General features: G+C 40.4%; 1 protein-coding gene across 1 annotated transcript in view; it reads left to right on the top strand.

Annotated features, from left to right (window-relative positions):
* LOC137417368 (proton channel OTOP2-like) overlaps window positions 1–17,379 on the top strand; it is a 71,825-nt gene extending 54,446 nt beyond the window's left edge. The window contains exons 4-7 of the mRNA XM_068103246.2: window positions 2,894–2,952; window positions 6,740–6,861; window positions 13,174–14,303; window positions 14,757–17,379. Of these exons, the coding sequence (XP_067959347.2) occupies window positions 2,894–2,952; window positions 6,740–6,861; window positions 13,174–14,303; window positions 14,757–14,927 (1,482 nt within the window). The 3' untranslated portion in view covers window positions 14,928–17,379. The remainder of the gene's footprint in view (window positions 1–2,893; window positions 2,953–6,739; window positions 6,862–13,173; window positions 14,304–14,756) is intronic.
* Window positions 17,380–17,990: the final 611 nt, after the last annotated feature.

Here is a 17,990-nt window from a genome sequence, read left to right as displayed (position 1 = left end):
CCCGGGCAATCGCTGAATTAACGTCAGGGGGGTTGACTCAGCCTGTCATCCTTCCGAGGTCGGAAAATTGAGTACCAGCTTGCTGGGATGAATGATCACGGTGTGTACCCCGGTTTAGAATAGGTACCGTATCCCTGCACATCGTCAGAGCGTGACCAAGGGTTGGCATCAGGAAAGGCATCCGGCCATAAAAACATTGCCTCAAACAGGGAACCATGATTATCATGGGGCCCGCAAGGCTAACCCCCGCTCTAGCGGGGAAAATGGCCTTAAAGCGATCATTCATTCATTCATTCATTCAGTGTCCTTTGCAAGAGAGGCTTGTTATCACTGGCATCCTGATCAAATTATAAATTCCTGCTCTGACTAACTGCTGGGAAGGCAATGGCAAACCACCCAGTATCACAGACATGCATAACTGCAGAACATGCTAAGGTGAAGTGAAGATATGATATGATATACAGTATTCTATACGGTAAGGTAAATATGATATACAGTATTCTATATTCTAAGAGTGACACTTATTCCTAACATTCCGTGAAAATAGAGTTATCATTTTGACACCAATTTCACCTTTCTGTCTCAAATAGTACCGAAGTTACACGTATTTCATCCAATTGGATTATAATAATGATTTTAATAGTCGCCATAGAAACGCAGCTAAAATGTGAGTTTTAACCTTTTTCTTCAGTCAAAATTGTTTTTGGAATAACCATATTATATCTTTCCAAAAATGCAATGTTTGTTGTTATAAAGACGATTTGGCTCCTCTGATGAGATTTGTTATGAAAAAAATGAATTCAATATGAAATTCAATATTCAAATATGAAATTCAAAAATGAATTCAATATGAAATATGAAAAATGAAAAATGAATGAAAATGAAATGAAAATGTTATGAAAAATGAAATGAAAATGAAAATGAAAATGAAAGAGAATGTTATGTTAGGTATAACTCCATTTTCATTGAAAAATGCCAAATTCCATCAAATAATGAATATGCAAATGATGTCATTAGCATATTTGATGCCATGCTCGAGTGACTCCTTCTATGCTGATCAATTTGATACCAAAGTTTATTCTCTATCTTGAAAATTATCGAATCTGTGGTCATTTTATGTTAATTAGGTGATGTAGTAATTTTCTGGGTGTTCCCATGTCAACCATCCTGAAAAGCATTGCTTCCACCAATTCTGGCAACTACATCATCACTTTTTGGTCATCTCATGTAATAAAACCTTTCAATAAAACCATGATATAATAATGTAATCATTTCCTCTGCAGGCCTATAGCTCCATCCCTCCAGTGGGACATTTCACATCTGAGCACATATAACCTGCACAATCACTGATGAAGGCCACTCTGTGGCTGAAAGTTTTTTAAAATTATTTTTTGTATACAAGATCGAGGCTCGTGAAAGAGCTAACAATTGTGCTCACAATTGATTGTGCTCATGGAATTTTTGCGGTATTGTTCAAGCAACGTGACTATACCAATCAACAACAGCCGAAAGTACTTGTATGAATGGGTCATTAAATAAATAATGCTTTTATATATTCTTTTGATGTTAAGTTTTCCTCTTGATGATCTATAATGTTGAAATTGATATCTGTTGTTTCAATTGCATGAAAAATGAATGAATGATCGTTTTAAGGCCATTTTCCCCCACTAGAGCGGGTTAGCTGTTTCGATTAAAGGGCAATAACCCATATTATGTACTCAATGGGGAAGGGTGTTTTATATATTTTTTGCATACATGGTCAAGCCTCATGGAAGAGGTAGGACATGGAATGGATCAGGACACAACAGCATGATAACTGCTGCGTGTGAGGATGAGCATGATAACTGAAGATGAGATGGGATGAATCTTTGCATAAGGAAGAGCAGGTTTCTGTGGAAGAATTTCCAGACTAAGTTAACATCAGGGGTGGTAGATATAGGAGACCAGTCCTGAAGTGTGATGGCTACTTGTAGGACCTGCCAGTTTGCCTGATTGAACTGCCGGACTCGCCAGTGCTGAGGCAGTTTTCTGAGAATGGCCAGAGAGATGTTGACCTTCACAAGCGCATGATCAGAAGAGCCAATTGGGGCAGAGAAAGAGCAAGATACGCTGGCGGGGAAGTTGGTCATCATCTAGTCCAGAAGCGAAGATTTGCCATTGGGAGAAATCCGGGTGGGAACGTTTACAGTGTTAGTCAGTCCCCTGGAGTCACAGAACTCCTTTGCAGAAGTTCCATGGCTTGTGAGAGAGGGCCCAACACCGAGCCAATTAGCATGGTGACAAATGAAATCGCCACTTATGAGGAAGAGAGAGTTGGATGACTGGTTAAAAAAGTTGATCCATATCGTTTGAGAGAGAGATGTAGATGGAATGGTTTCACTGTTTGGAGGACGGTACAACACACAGACAAACATGAGGTGCGAGTGGACGGGAAGTCGCAGCCAGAGATACCCCTCAGGTTTGGGAGGTGTAAGAGCAATGCACTGGGAGTGAGAAATGGAGTTGTTGATGTGCTTGATGGGTTAAAGGTAAACTTGAAAATATTACATTTGAGATTAAGTGAGGAAGTGTGGAAGAGAGAACATAAAAGGAAAGGAAGGTTGGAAGGAATTGGAAGTTGGATCAGGATGATAGAAGGGAAAGCAGATTTGTTTTGATGTGTATTTGGCTCCTTATCCTGTAAAGTACCAACTATTGTGCTTCTCTGCCATACATTTGCTATGTGGAATTATTATATTTTATGGAAGTGAAACTTTTGTGATTTTGTTGCATTGTTTTGACCAATTGTTTTGCTTTGTTTCCTCATCTGTTAGACTACAGTGGGCAGCCCATGAGGCTGCCTTGCATGAAGTGATGTCATAACTTTGCGCATTGCAAATGTTTGTTTTTACAGTTGGTGTTTCTTTGGTTCTTTGCCAAGTACTGTGTGCAGAAATTCCAGATGTGGCATAGGTAAGTCTGGAGGTTTATTTAATAATTTTGGCGTTTAAAAAACAACATACAGTACTGTACTTGCGTATGCTTCACTTAAGAAACTGCTTCAGCAGAACCGACACTCTGTATAAAGCATGGTACATGATCTGATCTGATCTGATGTGAAATTGTATTGTTACATTTATATACACCTCAGCAAAAGCTAAGTGCAACAAATCTTCATGTCTAAAAAGTTTAGGATCACCAACATTATTTTAGTAAATTGACGGATCTAGTTAATTACAATAGTATTTTTCCAGTAACAGAAATTTAGGTAACTTCCACATTTCAAAGTTGGCCTCCAAAGCAAGTCGCCGACTGGGAATCCTCCATCGTATAAAGTCCTTCCTTGGCACACCTGAACTCCTATCCATGGTCTTTCTGTCTTCTACCCCCTCCTTTCTGGTCTTGCATCCTCTGCACCTTATGCGTTTATCCTGCCCTGAGGCTTCTGCAGGCAGCACAAGGTCCACCTTTGTTAACTCCCCCACCCCCAAGTCTACCTCCTTCCAAATTTCCAGTCTTTCCTTCCTGAGTGTTTGCTTCTCTATCCATCTTGTCCACCCCATGCATCCTCCCCGACTCATTTTTCCTCCCCATTTCCCTTATTTGTCCAAGTCTCCCTCTCTTTTATTCTCCATCTCCCCCCCTCTCTATCTCTCCCTCTCTCTTCTGTTATTTTTGTGCTATTGCATCCTGATCCATTCAGTGTTCTTCCTCTTGCACGGACCTAGACCTTGTATACAGAAAACCCTCCTGTTTAAATGCAATACAGAGTACCTTTCCATTCAGGATTTTCCCCTGTGTTTGTCTGTCTTCTACTCATTGCAAAGGAACAGCATCAGATTTATTTTGTTCCTAGAGGCAGGCATACATTTCTCAGTTTTGACGGCTGGGGTGGTCACGATGACCCATCTTTGTGTGATTTCAGTTCAGTCCTCAGTCGGAATGCACCATCCTCCCGGCCCTTGCATCACAATCTTTCAATGCCTCAAGTTCTTCTTTCACTTCCTAGCTTCCTATGGCCAACTGAAACACTGATATTTTTTGTTGAAATATCGATCAACTTCCCTTTTCCATTTGGAAATACCGCGTCTCCAGAGGATCAAAACTCAGTCTCAAGCTCTCTTTGTTCATGCTTCTTTGTGCATTCCAAATGGTTTTTTATGCCCACCTCCTTCATTCCCCGAACAAGCCTTGATGTCAGATCTATCATGGTGACAACTTTTGATTTATTTATGATTTGATTTCTAATATCGAGAAACAGTTGGGTTTATGCCGTAGTCTCTTATAGTAGAATATCGAAACTCCTGATTAGCCAGGTTATCCTCTTTGGCTTCTTCAAACGTCTTCAAACTCTGGTCTCTTTCTGACATCTGTTGCAAATTTATGCACAAACATGCTAAAATTAACAAAATAGTGGGTACTTTTCTTAATCCTCAAGAAAAGAAAATTTAATGATTTGATGAACAGACAGACAAATGGCTGGCAAGAGTAAATAAATTTTTCATGTTGGTGATTCCTCTATTGTTGTCAATGACTCCAGTGGCTGACGTTTGACATTCTTCTAATTTCCCAGTTCTCATCGAGCACACATCTGTTTTTATTTTTTTTAATTTATTTTTATTTTTTTGTATACAAGATCGAGGCTCGTGCAAGAGCTAACATTAATCACAAAAAGACAAACTGACACATAAAACATAAGACAAAGGGAGCGGGAGACAAGATGGGGAGAGAGAGGGAAGCACACAAGTACAACATTTGAGGGCAGGGACATCGGGAGATCTGTAGGAGGGAGAGGGCTTGGAGGGGGAGGAGGCACGGGAATGGGGGGAGGGGGTGGGAAAGGTATAAAACACATGGACACTGCTAGGACTTCCAGGAATGAAGTCGGTATTTCAAAAAAGTGGATCTTGGGTGAATTAACGGGGGTAGAAAAGATCAAGGTTTTGGATGGGGGAAGATAAGCGATGGTGGTGAACAGCTGTTTTAAAGACCTGGAGGGAGGAGTGGGATTGAAGGGAGTGAGGGAGTTTGTTCCAGAGGTGGGAGAAAAGAGGAATGAAGGAGTGAAGGTGAGCAGAAAGTCTTGATTTTGGCAGTTTAACCATAAGAGGGTTGCAGGTTGCTTGTGCGACCTGTTGTGAGCTATTTTGAGAAAACACTGCTTCTCTCAAATGTCTATCACATCAGTATGTACAGTATCACTGATATGAAGAATATAATGAAGTTTGGTCCTGCATGGTGGTAGCGTTACCCCTACTGGCCCACGGACTATAAGAGAAAATTCATTTTCATGTCCCACTCCATTGTTGCCTGGTGTTGGCTTAGCGGTTCGGGTGCCGGCTTGGGATCCTAGGATCCTGGGTTCGAATCCCGGTCGATCGCTGAATTAACGCCAGGGGGGTTGACTCAGCCTGTCATCCTTCTGAGGTCGGCAAATTGAGTACCAGCTTGCTGGGATGAATGATCACGGTGTGTATTTAGAATAGGTACACCGTATCCCTGCAATATCCGTATCCGTAATCGCATCGTAAGAGGCGACTAATGGTTGGCGTCAGGAAGGGCATCCGGCCATAAAAAAAAACATTGCCTCAAACAGGGAACCATTATTGTCATGGGGCCCGCAAGGCTAACCCCCGCTCTAGCGGGGAAAATGGCCTTAAAACGATCATTCATTCATTTATTCACTCCATTAATGACTTGATGAATGAATGAATGATCGTTTTAAGGCCATTTTAAGGCCACCAAAAAGAGATGTCCGGTAATGTTGAAATGATTTTTGCAAGGGAAGTGTGTAGTTGTGATTCTTGTATTATTTTGAAGTAGATGGCACACACATTTATGAATCATCTGCCTGTGAAACACTGGGATGACAGTACATAGCTGAGTCAGGATTCAAACCAAGGATAGCCAGCTCAAAGGCGAATGTGCATACCACTAGGCCATCCTGTCAGCCCCAAAGAATGTAGGTTATCAAATAATTATTTCATCAGTTTATGATGAAATAATCTCCTCTACACTGCACACAGTGTACAGTGCTATATTTTATAATCTACAGGAAGTTATTGAATTTGAATACAGACCAGTTGTTACATATTTCATGAGATGATCGAATGTTGTGAAATGGCTATTGTACGGTACATCCGAAAATGTAATATTTGCGCATTTAATGAGATTTTGCAATGTTGTCAAGTAGTCGTACCTGAGGGTGGGTGAGTCATCTGTGTAAATCCCAGGTGATTATTCCGGAGTGATTTAAGGTGACTGCATGATATTCTCCAACAATTTGATGACACTCGTACAAACACCAGGCAGCCTCCTTGCAAAGTTGAAAAGCATTGGCCAATTGGAATTAAAATTTAAAAATAGATGTGACCTGCTTTTCCTTTTACCTATGGATGAGAGTTGAACAACTCTGCGGAACCGAGGCCTCATGCTGACTCGAGAGATCCAGTCAAACATGGACATGGATCTGACATCATTGGCTCTGATACATTGTCAGTAGTTTCCTCAATGAATACAACATCCCCAAACACATTGCCGATTTATAAGCCAATAGTTCTTTGTTGTGAAATCCCACTGTGACATATATACAAACTATATCCTGAGGCAAACTTGTCGCAACCTTTGGGCAAGGCTCCATCAACATGAGGATTATCAACTGGGATTCACACAATCAAATCACTCATGTGTATGGCCAAATCATTACAACTGAGTCACCTATGCCTATTGTGCGTGTATGTGTGTGTGCTCCTGAATGCAGGTTTGGACTCATGCACACAGTGTCCACTAACATATTGATTTGGCTACACACGATCGTTGATGAATCATTGGAAAACATTGATCACCTCACGAGTAAATCTTCAAGTTCCATTTGGCACGAAGGTACCTTTCATCAATTTATTGTTATGTCAAAATAAATAAATAACTCCTGTATGTGTGTGACTAATATGTCCTGTATGTGTGTATGTGACTTTAAATAACTCCTAAGTGATTTATAATAAATAACTCCTGTATGTCCTGTAGTCATTGCAGTAAGTGACTCATTTACCCCTTTCTCTACCACTGACTTTTTATGCACTCGCTGACTCCCTTACTATTTTCCTGCTTGCAACTCCCCTTCACCACTGTGTGTGTGTGTGTGTGTGTGCTTGTGTGTGTGTGTGTGTGTGTGTGTGTGCTTGTATGTGCTTGTGTGTGTGTGTGTGTGTGTGTGTGTGTGTGTTTGTTTGTCTGTCCGCTCACTTATACTTGCCTACAGGTCACAATTTTAAACTGATTTTCATGAAACTTCACCAAATGGTAGAGTTGGTCGTCCGACAAAATCCTATTTATTTTTGAGGTCAAAAGGTCAACATAGGCCAAAGGTCAACCACCTTCTTTCAAAGTTCTAAAATCCTCAACTTTTATCCGATTGACTTGAAATTTTAATAGGATTTACATATCAGGTAAATGAATTCAACCACCAATTCTATTTGTGGTCAACATCAGCCAAATTTCTAAAATTGCCAATTTTCATCTGATTGACTTGAATTTTAAAGAGTATTTGCATATTTGCTCAATTTGCATATTCAGTCATTTTGTACCCCCGTTAATCCACCTCCTTCAAATTCCGTTTTCTTTTCTAAAAGCCCTTATAGTGTCCATCTTATCCCATGTATCCTGTCCTAGCCCTCTCCCTTCCACAGATCTCCTGATGTCCCTGTTCCCTACTGTTATTGTGCTTCCCTTTCTCTCCCCCTCTTGTCTCCCGCTTGTCTTCCGCTTATTATATGTTCTGAGTGTTACCTCTTATACGAGCCTCGACTTGGTATACAAACAAAAAAAAGCGTCGGTGGAATTTCTAAAATCCTCAACTATCATCCGATTGACTTTATATTTGAAGAGGATTTGCATATCAGGTCACTGAATTCAACCACCAATTATATTTGAGGTCGCTTTTTAATGGCCAAAGGTCAACCAAAGGCCAAAGGTCAACAACTTTGGTGGAATTTCTAAAATCGTCAATTTTCATTTCATTGATTTGAAATTAGAAGAGGATTTTCATATTTGGTCATTGAATTCAACCATCACTCAGACAGCATTGACAGGTCTATTTTACTCCACCCTTCTGCACACATCATGGTATTTGGTGACTTCAACGTTCACCACAATGAGTGGTTGTTACACATTCGCAATACTGACCTTCCTGGTATCACTGCCTATAATTTCTCAATCTCTCAAAACCTCACCCAAATTGTTTCCTCTCTCACTCATATTCCTGACCGTGCTTCTGATGGAAGATACCTGCTTGATCCCTTTCTGTGTTCTAACCCTGGTGATTGTGTTGCCGATGTTCTGCCTCCAATCGGTAACTCGGATCATTTCACTGTTTCTGTTTGTGTCTCTTACTCCTCATTCTCAACTCCAGTGCATCCTTTTCACCACACTGTGTTTCATTTTGGGAAAGCTGATTGGGATGGATTTCATTCATTTCTTGCTGATTGCATGGACCTCAGGTTTTAGCCTTGGTCCTGATATGGCTGCCGAGGAAATATCCCTATGGATTTGCATTGTTTGGCCATTTATATTCCCTATGATATCAAGTGTAGGTCTATTCCCATCTTTGGTTCACTCTGGCTTGTGCATCAGCAATTGCTGATCGCAACCACTATTTCAAGCAGTACCATGTGCAAGGGTCTCTGGAGTCCAAATGTCTCTTCTGCAACCCAAGTAACCACTGTAAAAGAGTTCTTGAGGATGCCAGGCAACAATATGCTGCTTCTGTAGCTGATTTCATTGCGACTCAGCGGCTTGGCTCTCGGGACTTTTGGCAGATTGCCAACAGTGTACTCAACCGCAATAAATCTTCTGTACCTCCTTTTTTTTCATGGACCAGAGGTTGTTACTTCACCTCTGGATAAGGCTAACCTCTTTTCAAACTGCTTTGTTTCTAATTCAACACTCAATGATCAGGGATACCCTCTTCCTAATTTTCCATCTCGTACAGACTCTGATATTATTGTTCCATTTATCACACCTAAGAAGGTTGCCAGAACGATTTGTACCCTAGATTCCTCAAAAGCGACTGGTCCTGATGGAATCCCTGTGATTGTATTGAAGATGTGTTGTCCCAAACTTCACCGATTCTTGCCAAGCTATTCAACATGTGCTTGTCTGCTTCAGTATTTCCTTCATCATGGAAAGTGGCTTCTGTTGTCCCTGTTTTTAAGGGTGCCGGTGAGCATTCTGAACCAAGTAACTATCGCCCCATCAGCCTGCTTCCTGTAATAAGTAAGGTTTTTGAATGCTTCATCAATGAACAACTTCTCAGCCATCTGGAGGACAATGAACTTCTCAATGACTACCCTTATGGCTTTCGCTATTCTCGCTCTACTGTTTATCTGCTATCCTATCTGGAGGACAATGGACTTCTCACTGACTGTCAGTATGGCTTTTGTTATTCTTGCTCTACTGGTGATCTGCTATCCTTAATTACGGATCATTTCAACAGGGCATTGTAGCTCAAGGGTGAACCTCGATTAGTTGCTTTGTCTATCTCAAAAACCTTTGATAAAGTTTGGCACCCAGGGTCTGCTCCACAAGCTTCAGTCATATGGTGTATCTGGAGTGATGCAATCAATCATCTCAGCTTTCCTTACAAATCGCAAGATGAAGGTGGTACTTGATGGTCAATCTTGTCCAACTTGCTCGATCAATTCTGGTGTTCCACATGGTTCTGTCCTTGGTCCCACATTGTTCTTAGTTTATATCAATGATCTTCCTGATAATGTTCTGTCTCAGATAGCCATGTATGCTGATGATTCCTCACTCTACTGTACGTCTGCTGATTCACTCAACGCCACTTATAATGAGGTTGGAGTTTCTCTGGACAATGATTTGGAGAATGTGTTGAAGTGGGTGCATGACTGGCTGGTAACCTTCAATGCAAAGAAAACGATACTGTTGTCCATATCTCGTTCTAGAAACAGGTTTTCCCTTCTGTGCACATGGGGTCTTCAACCTTAAAAGAATCATCGGAGCTTCGGCTTCTTGGTCTGGACATGTCTTCTAACCTCCGTTGGGATAAGTACATTTCTGGTATTGTGAAGAGTGCTTCCAAGTGAGTTGGTTGTCTTTATCGAGCACAGAGGTAATTACCTCCTAAAGCTGTTTTGTACCTGTACAAGGCAACTATACGTCCCCTCAAGGAGTACTGTTGCCATATTTGGGCTGGAGCACCGGCCTGCCACTTATCTTTACTTGATAGGCTCCAGAAGCGCATAGTCAACCTGGTTGGTGTGGAGATGGGTTCAACTCTTCAACTGCTCTCACCTTAGGTCGATTGCCACTCTTAGTTTGTTCTACAGATATTTTCATGGCAAATGTTCTGTTGGACTTTCTAACTTGGTCCCTCCCGTAGGAGTGATTGGACGCAAGACTCGGTCATCTTGATAGGATGAAGATGCACCGTAGGAGTGATTGGACGCCATCTCCACACACCCACACACTATAGCTGATCCAAAGTGCAGAACGAAAGGCGATGTAGATAGTTTTATCCCTTGTGCTGTCTCACTCTGGAATTCACTACCTGTAACATGCTTCCCATTACCCTACGATCTACATGGCTTTAAGAGGAATGTCAATTCATACTTCCTACATCTCTGAGGTTTAATCGCATTTCCGGTGTCTTGGATGTTTTCTTGTTTTATTTATTTATTTATTTATTTATTTATTACCCTCGGATTGTTTTATATATTTATTACCTTTCGGTTGATTTATTTATTATTCTGAGGAGAGGGTATTGAATTTGAGTCTGTTTGTCTGTTTGTTTGTTTGTTTGTCCGCACAGAATAAATATGATTTTCTCTGCAACCGTTGGTCCGATTGACAGGAAATTTTCACCATAGGTGCAACTCCACCTGTATAATTTTTTAAATGATAATTATGACGTCATAGGTCACGTGGTTCGGTGGCCATCTTGGAAAAATCGAAAAAAATTGCACCTCTATATCTCCAAAAGTGCTGAATAGAAAAAATTGAGACATGGCTCATTGTAAATAACTCTCCATGGGGAATAAATATGTTTATGATGATGTCATAGGTGCCTCCATTATGACGTCATAGTTCGACAAGTACAAAACTTCATCCGATCAAGATGAAGTTTCTTGAGCATAATCTAGGAATAAATTAGTTTAGAAAAAAAAATAATGACGTCATCGGTCACGTGGTTCGGCCGCCATATTAATTTTAACACAAAAGCCTTAAAAACCACTGAAAATACATCCTGGCAAGGGTTTGCAATCTCTGATTGCTCTTTCTTGTTTTTATTTTGTTTTGATTGATCATATTTTTCTAACTTTTCCTTAGCCCCTTACCTAGAGTTGCTGTATGCCTTGTCTGGGGCGATATCCATAAAAATTAAAAATAACCAATTATTTTTAAGGTCCAATTTGTTTTTGGGATTTTCGCAAGTATTGTGCTTTGCACGACGTCTTTTGTGTTTGGTTATCTGTTTGTATGTGAACAGGATATCTCAAAGTTTTGGACGAATTTTGGTGGAGAGGTTTGGTGTGTGACAAGGACAAAATTATTCGATTTTGGTGATGATCGGGATCTGGATACGCGAATTTTTAAAGTGATTCTTCGCCATAGAGAGAGGTGCCCAAAAACGATATATAGCACGATATCTCAAAAAGTTAGGGATAGATTCTGAGAAAACTAGGTGGATTAATTTATTAGGTGATGAGAACAAGCCGATTAAAATTTGGTTCAGGGTCCGGATGCAGATCTGGCCTATCAGTAGGATACGAAACGTAAACTGTTTAGCTTGGTGGAGGTATGCGGTCTACCGAGTGCGTTTCTAGTTGTTGTTTTTGTTGCTCGGCCATGATGGACAAAATGGCCTTTTTCTGCATCAAAATTCCTTGTATAGCGTTCCTTGTTACCTCTGCCACCAAAGGTGGATGGAGGTTATGTTTTCACCCCTGTCTGTCTGTTTGTTTGTCCGTATGTCCGTTTGTGAACAAAATATCTCAGAGTTGTGGACGGATTCGGACAAAATTTGGCAGAGAGGTAGCGTATGTGACAAGGACGAAATGATTAGATTTTGGTGAAGATACGGATCCGACTACTAGAATTTTTAACGTGGTTATTCACCATTGGGAGATACGGCCAAAAACGATACATAGCAGGATGTCTCAAAAGGTTATGCATTGATTTGGATGAAACTTGTTGGATAGGTTGTGTGTGTGTGACAAGGAAGAATCGGATTCAATTTTGGTGAAGATCCGGATCCTGATCCATGTATTGTAATTTTTAATTGATTCTTCACCATTGAGTGACATGGCCAACCACGTGGAGGTATGCTCTCTACTGAGTGCCGTTCTAGTATTTATTAATTTAATAGAAGAACCTTAACGACAACTTTCCTGAGCATATGCCATGCATGATTCTTTTTATGATTGGAATGAAGTGCATTCGTGTTCGTAAAATTTTCAATTATGAACCACGAACAGCCAGGAACCTATCCCCCTTTTCCCCATTGAAACATTTCCCCGACATTCACAGCATTTTCTAGGAACGTATCCCCCGTAAATGTTGGATACTGTAAAACCTGACAATGGCGGGGGATACGTTCCTGGAAAATACCTCAAATGTCGAATCGGCACCAATTTCCGGGATCAAGATGCGTTTTAGGGAGCATACTTTAATTATGTGCAGACTGTAATGTAATGCTATGTTCCTGGTCAAGGTTTGTGCTTTGGTTCCGTTTTTTGTGAACGACCATATGCCTTTCCCGCTCGGACGGGATCGACTGTTATCTCGATGCGAACGTGCTTCACAGCCTTGGCCTTACCAATAAAGCAGTATATTACACGGAATAAAGGTATTTTAAACAGTATCAAAGTATTTTAAACCATTTTCATTGGTTGCTGGGAGACGGGGCACCATGTAGAACCAAAACACTTAAAACTAAACAAAAGATATGTAATTTAATAATCACTCTAGGTCCCTCATCAAAAAATATTTTTGCACCCATGAATACGCAAAGCACAGAGCCGTGAATGAATGAAAACATGAAGCGTGAATGAAAGCAGGCCACCTTTTATGAACCGTGAATACGTGGATTCCGCGAATGTCAAAATCGCGAATGTCAGGGTTTTACTGTGTTGTAGAGAAACACTTGCTTAATGAATTGTCTTTGTTTTCCTGCAGCTGTCAATGGTACAGGCACGTGTACTTGCAACACAGATCTGTGCCACATATTTCATGATGGTGCACTGTACCTGCATCCTTTTAACATCGAGCTCAGCCTCTTCTCCTCCACGATGCTCTTTGTCATGTGGCGCAATATTGGTGAGACAAAGGAGGAAGATGCCGAAGACCATGTGAAACGAGGTTTTCAAATGAATGGCTCTTTTTTGGGGGTCATTGCTGGCGTTTTGACACTCACCTGCACGGTGGTAGTAATGGTGGCCTTCAGCGTACAAAAAGGTAGTTCGGTGACCCGGCCTGAGGCATTGATAATGAACTACAGTTTTAATATGACTGTCAGCATTGTCATGATGTTGTGCACACTTGCTGGCTTAGGCATGTATCACAAGGATGTACCGGGGATGCGTCGAGGAAAGAGCATTGTCAGAAGAATCGATGTTTCTCTCCTTGTGAGTGTTTCAGGGGCCCCGCTACTTTTGGGGTATTTCACGGCTGTGGCAGCTTCTTTTGCACCTAATCATGCTGATCAACCAGGCCTCCTTTTAGCCAAGGCCATGTTTCAAATCCTACAGATTATTGGACAAAATTTGTTCATTGTTGAAGGCCTCAACCGGAGTTCCCCAATTCTTGATCATCGGCAGTCTTTTTGTAGTCTGCCTCCATTCGCTGGTGTTGCCAATGACACTTTTGAGAGTGATGCGGGCTTTTCCGTTACCCCAATGTCACAGCGGTCCCCTCATTTCTATATTGGCAATCCTTATCCATCTGAACCTGAGGGACAGAAACCAATCAGGAGTCCACAGGCATCACCATCTTCAATCTTGCAACACAAATGTCCTGATGTCCAGGAGGGGATAGAGGAAACTGCAAGTGGAAGTGATAGTAGTACCAGTGAGAAGGAAACCGCTTCCACCTGTGTTCAAACACCTGCATTGCAGCGGCGTCTTGAGTTTGCCATCAGTGAGGATTATTCCCAGAACACGACATGCAACGGTGCATATAGGGCAGAGGTGGCCAGCACTGTTGTGTCCATGAGCTCGAGGCCTTCATCTGGTTATTGGACTGCTGTTGCTCTCAAGCGTTGCATTCTCAAGAACATATCTGCCTACCTCCTCCTTTCTAACATGGCGGTAGGTCACATCTTTGATCATTAATAGGCAAATGAGTGGTAAATGTGATTTTTTTTGAAGTTCATCTCCTTTGTTTATTTAAAAAATAACTTTTAACGGTAATAATGTAATTTAATGTTTAAAAGGACGAAAGTGGAGCATTTGTCCTTGGGAAAAAAAGTTAAGTATGAATAAATAAATAGGAATGAATAATATTTTTTTTGCTATTATCATATCAATTCATGAAAATAATATTTGTGTTAATGAGTGGCTACACTAAATGGTTTGAGAATTTGATGTTAGCAAGACACAGAGACACAATATGTGCAGCATTTGCCGATTGTACTTCCTCCCCTCCGTCCTACCTCACGTGGCACATTGTGCAGGATGCATGAACAATGATGAAAATTTAACAACACTTGCCATGCATTGTTTGCTTCTTTATTGACATGGATTTATGTTTGTGTGTAATAGATGTGGATTTTGGAAGCTTTTGGTGAGAGGTCTTACAAGGTAAGCGATCTCGGACAGAATTTCTACGGCTTCACCACTTGGGTGCTCGTAATCAACCTCACTATGCCACTGGGAATCTTCTACCGTATGCACTCAGTTGCCAGCCTTTTCGAAGTTTTCTCTACCGCTTAAAGCCAGCAGGACAAGTGACTTCTCACCCTAACCAATAGAGTGAGAAATGATGTCACGCTTTCATTGACAATAACTCTCAAGGACAGTTACTTTACCAACTGTGTTCATCTTAGTTGTTGGATATTGTGCTGTTCACGTCTTCATGAATATACCATTTAGGATTTATATTTTTCAGGGAAGTCTTGAGTGGTCTCTTCCAGGAAACAGGATCTATAAAAGTGCCATTTGACGCCGGCAGTGTTCTGCTACAGTTTTGGTAGATGTATGCTGTAGTTTCTTTCTAATGATCCAGTGATGTACTTCTTAATGCTTCGGTCCAATGGGATGCTGGACCTCTGCAAAGGTGGCCTTTTAAATTATTTACATTGTAGTCAGACCATTGCCTGGATTACATCCTTCTATGCAGAGTTTCTTCATTTAAAGATGCATGTCAAATGTTCACATAGCCTCAGCCTTTAGGATACAAAATAAAATAATGAAATCATCAAGCTGTTATGGGATTTCCTGGCATTATAAGCACTTTTATTTCCTGATCTTTGCATTATATGTTGAAGGTCTTGCTCAAGACCAGGCCACAGAGTTACCAAAGAGTGCAGATATGCTGTATGGTAAAATAAATAATATGGACACTTTGCTATCCTGGTGTTCTTAAGGGTGTTTTTTTGGTCTCACCTTAGTAACACATAATATTTTTCATGTGTCATAATATGCTCTGCTCCAAGGGAATGTACATCCTTGCACTGCCTTTATTGCTAGTTTTGTTTTTCACAATAACGATGTAAATTTTTATTTTATAAGTTGTATAGTAAACACAAGACCAATTATGTTAGACAAAGTAAAATGGGAAGGTAATTTGACCAATACCGTATAGTAGGTATACGATTCTTATTCCAGGAATCTATGAACATTCTTTTTTGTAACAAGCATTTAACGGAGTACTGTACCATAACTTTTCAAGCATTTTGATAATTTATTATACACGACTAACGTAGTTATCTCGGAGAAATCATACACCCTCGAAGTTTTATTTATTTATTGGAGTGGTGAAGTTCAGGTCATTCAAACTCCTGGGTCTCTATCAGCAGGGGTGGTCTTAATGATTCGGGAGCCCAGGCAAAAGTCAAGGATGGGGCGCCCTACACCTCCTTTTATTCTGACCCAAACCTCTGTGAACAATAATAAAGTGCCAAATTTTCATGATGCATGTCCCTTCGACAATGCACTGCAGTTTGTGATTTTACTTTTTTCTTCAATATTTGCCAAAACCATACAGAAAACAGAGCTATTGCTATAAAAAAAGAAAATTGATATTATAATTGGAAAGTAATGACTCGATTAATTTGTCATCTCAGTATGAGTGCATTGTATTGGGCTCGAAAAACAACATATTCTTGCTACAACTCGGAAAAGTGTGGTTAGTAAGGTAGAAATGTTTTTACCTGTTAGCCCGAATGCTGCTGCTGCTGGTGGTGGTTTCAACCGACTGCTGTTCTCATAGCGGCACTGAAGCGTCAATTCTCTGCTTTTAATTTTGAAGAAATTGGTAACTTTTTATAAACTTTCATGCAATTTCTTCTCTGCTTTTATTTTTTTCGTTTTTTTGCCCCACTTGGATAATTTCGTTTCTTGCTTCTGGCTAACTTTGCCAAGGTAAGCCATAAAATAACGTCAGCTCGATTGATTGCGTATGCGTTATTCTGGAAAAAAAAATTATGACCGACGAATAGCGCAAGCTCGATCAATCACGTGTGTGGGCATCAATAAAAAATTACAACTTACAAACGCGAGTGGAATAGTTAATTTGCTAAGAGAAGGTGTAGACATCTGGAACTAGTTGTTGTTGGAATGTTTTGCTTTCAGAGAAAATTGAAATACAGTAGATGAGAACACTCAGATTTCTGTTTGCATCCCTTTAATTACAGGTATTATAAGATTTTGGATAAAAACCTCACATGCCATTTTGCCACATTTCACACGAATCACTAAACTTTATTTTGAATAAGAGCACGTGTGCCATCAATCACAATGACGAAACTCCATTTTTGGATTGAAAATTCCACCCACAGTAAACTATTAGCATATCTGTGATTTCACTATACATGCCCATTCTATTTAAATCGTGTCTTTTCTGTTATATTTTATCATCACATTTTAAAGCAACGAATGTTTATGAACATTGAAATGTAAAAATATAGCATTGAGTGTTTTATTTTTCATGGTGTGGAAAAAAATTATATTTTACCGGAAACGATTTGTTCTCGTGTAATCTGTTTTTGAGAGAGTGTGCTTTGTTTTAAATATATCAAGGATGGTGCTTTTGTTTGTTGTTTTTAATAAAATGTGAATATATTTTATTTACGTCATTCTTCTGTCTTGTTTGTTTTTTCTCAGGTGTTTTTGTGGATTTTTTAGTGCAATGAATACAAATAAATGCTTTCATTGATCGACTGTTTATTTTGTCTACTGTCATACAAATTCCATAAGCCTCAGCATTCACTTCTTGATGCATGAAATATATTGCTAAAATGGCTTGACAATCAGAAGTTTGTACTGGCAATGATTGCTGAAACTATAGGATTTGCAGTTTTAATTTCGATTCATCGTTTAACCCCATTAGGCTGCTTCGTATCGCTGTGACAAAAAAAAAAGAAAGACACACACACACACACACACACACACACACCTAAACCCATCAGCACACCACACACAAAAAACACACACCACACACCCAAACCGAAGGCACCACACAAACACACACACACACATAACTAGATACAACACACCCAAACTGAAGACACCACACACAAACACACACACACCCAAACCGAACACACCACACACAACACACACCAAAACCCAACACATCACACACCCAAACACACCTAAACTCAAACCGAATACCCCACACACAGACTGACAAACACGCACACACACACACACAAACGTGGATACATCGATACCTGGGAGGGCTCCGTTCTACCTTCTGAAACCCACATTTGGAGATAACAACCAACGACACACACACACACACACACACACACACACACACACACACACACACAT

This window comes from Myxine glutinosa, chromosome 2 (assembly GCF_964187855.1).
Source record: "Myxine glutinosa chromosome 2, kmMyxGlut1.1, whole genome shotgun sequence".
Lineage (NCBI taxonomy): Eukaryota > Metazoa > Chordata > Myxini > Myxiniformes > Myxinidae > Myxine > Myxine glutinosa.
Note: the sequence above shows the minus strand (reverse complement) of the source record. Positions and strands in the feature narration are given on the sequence as shown.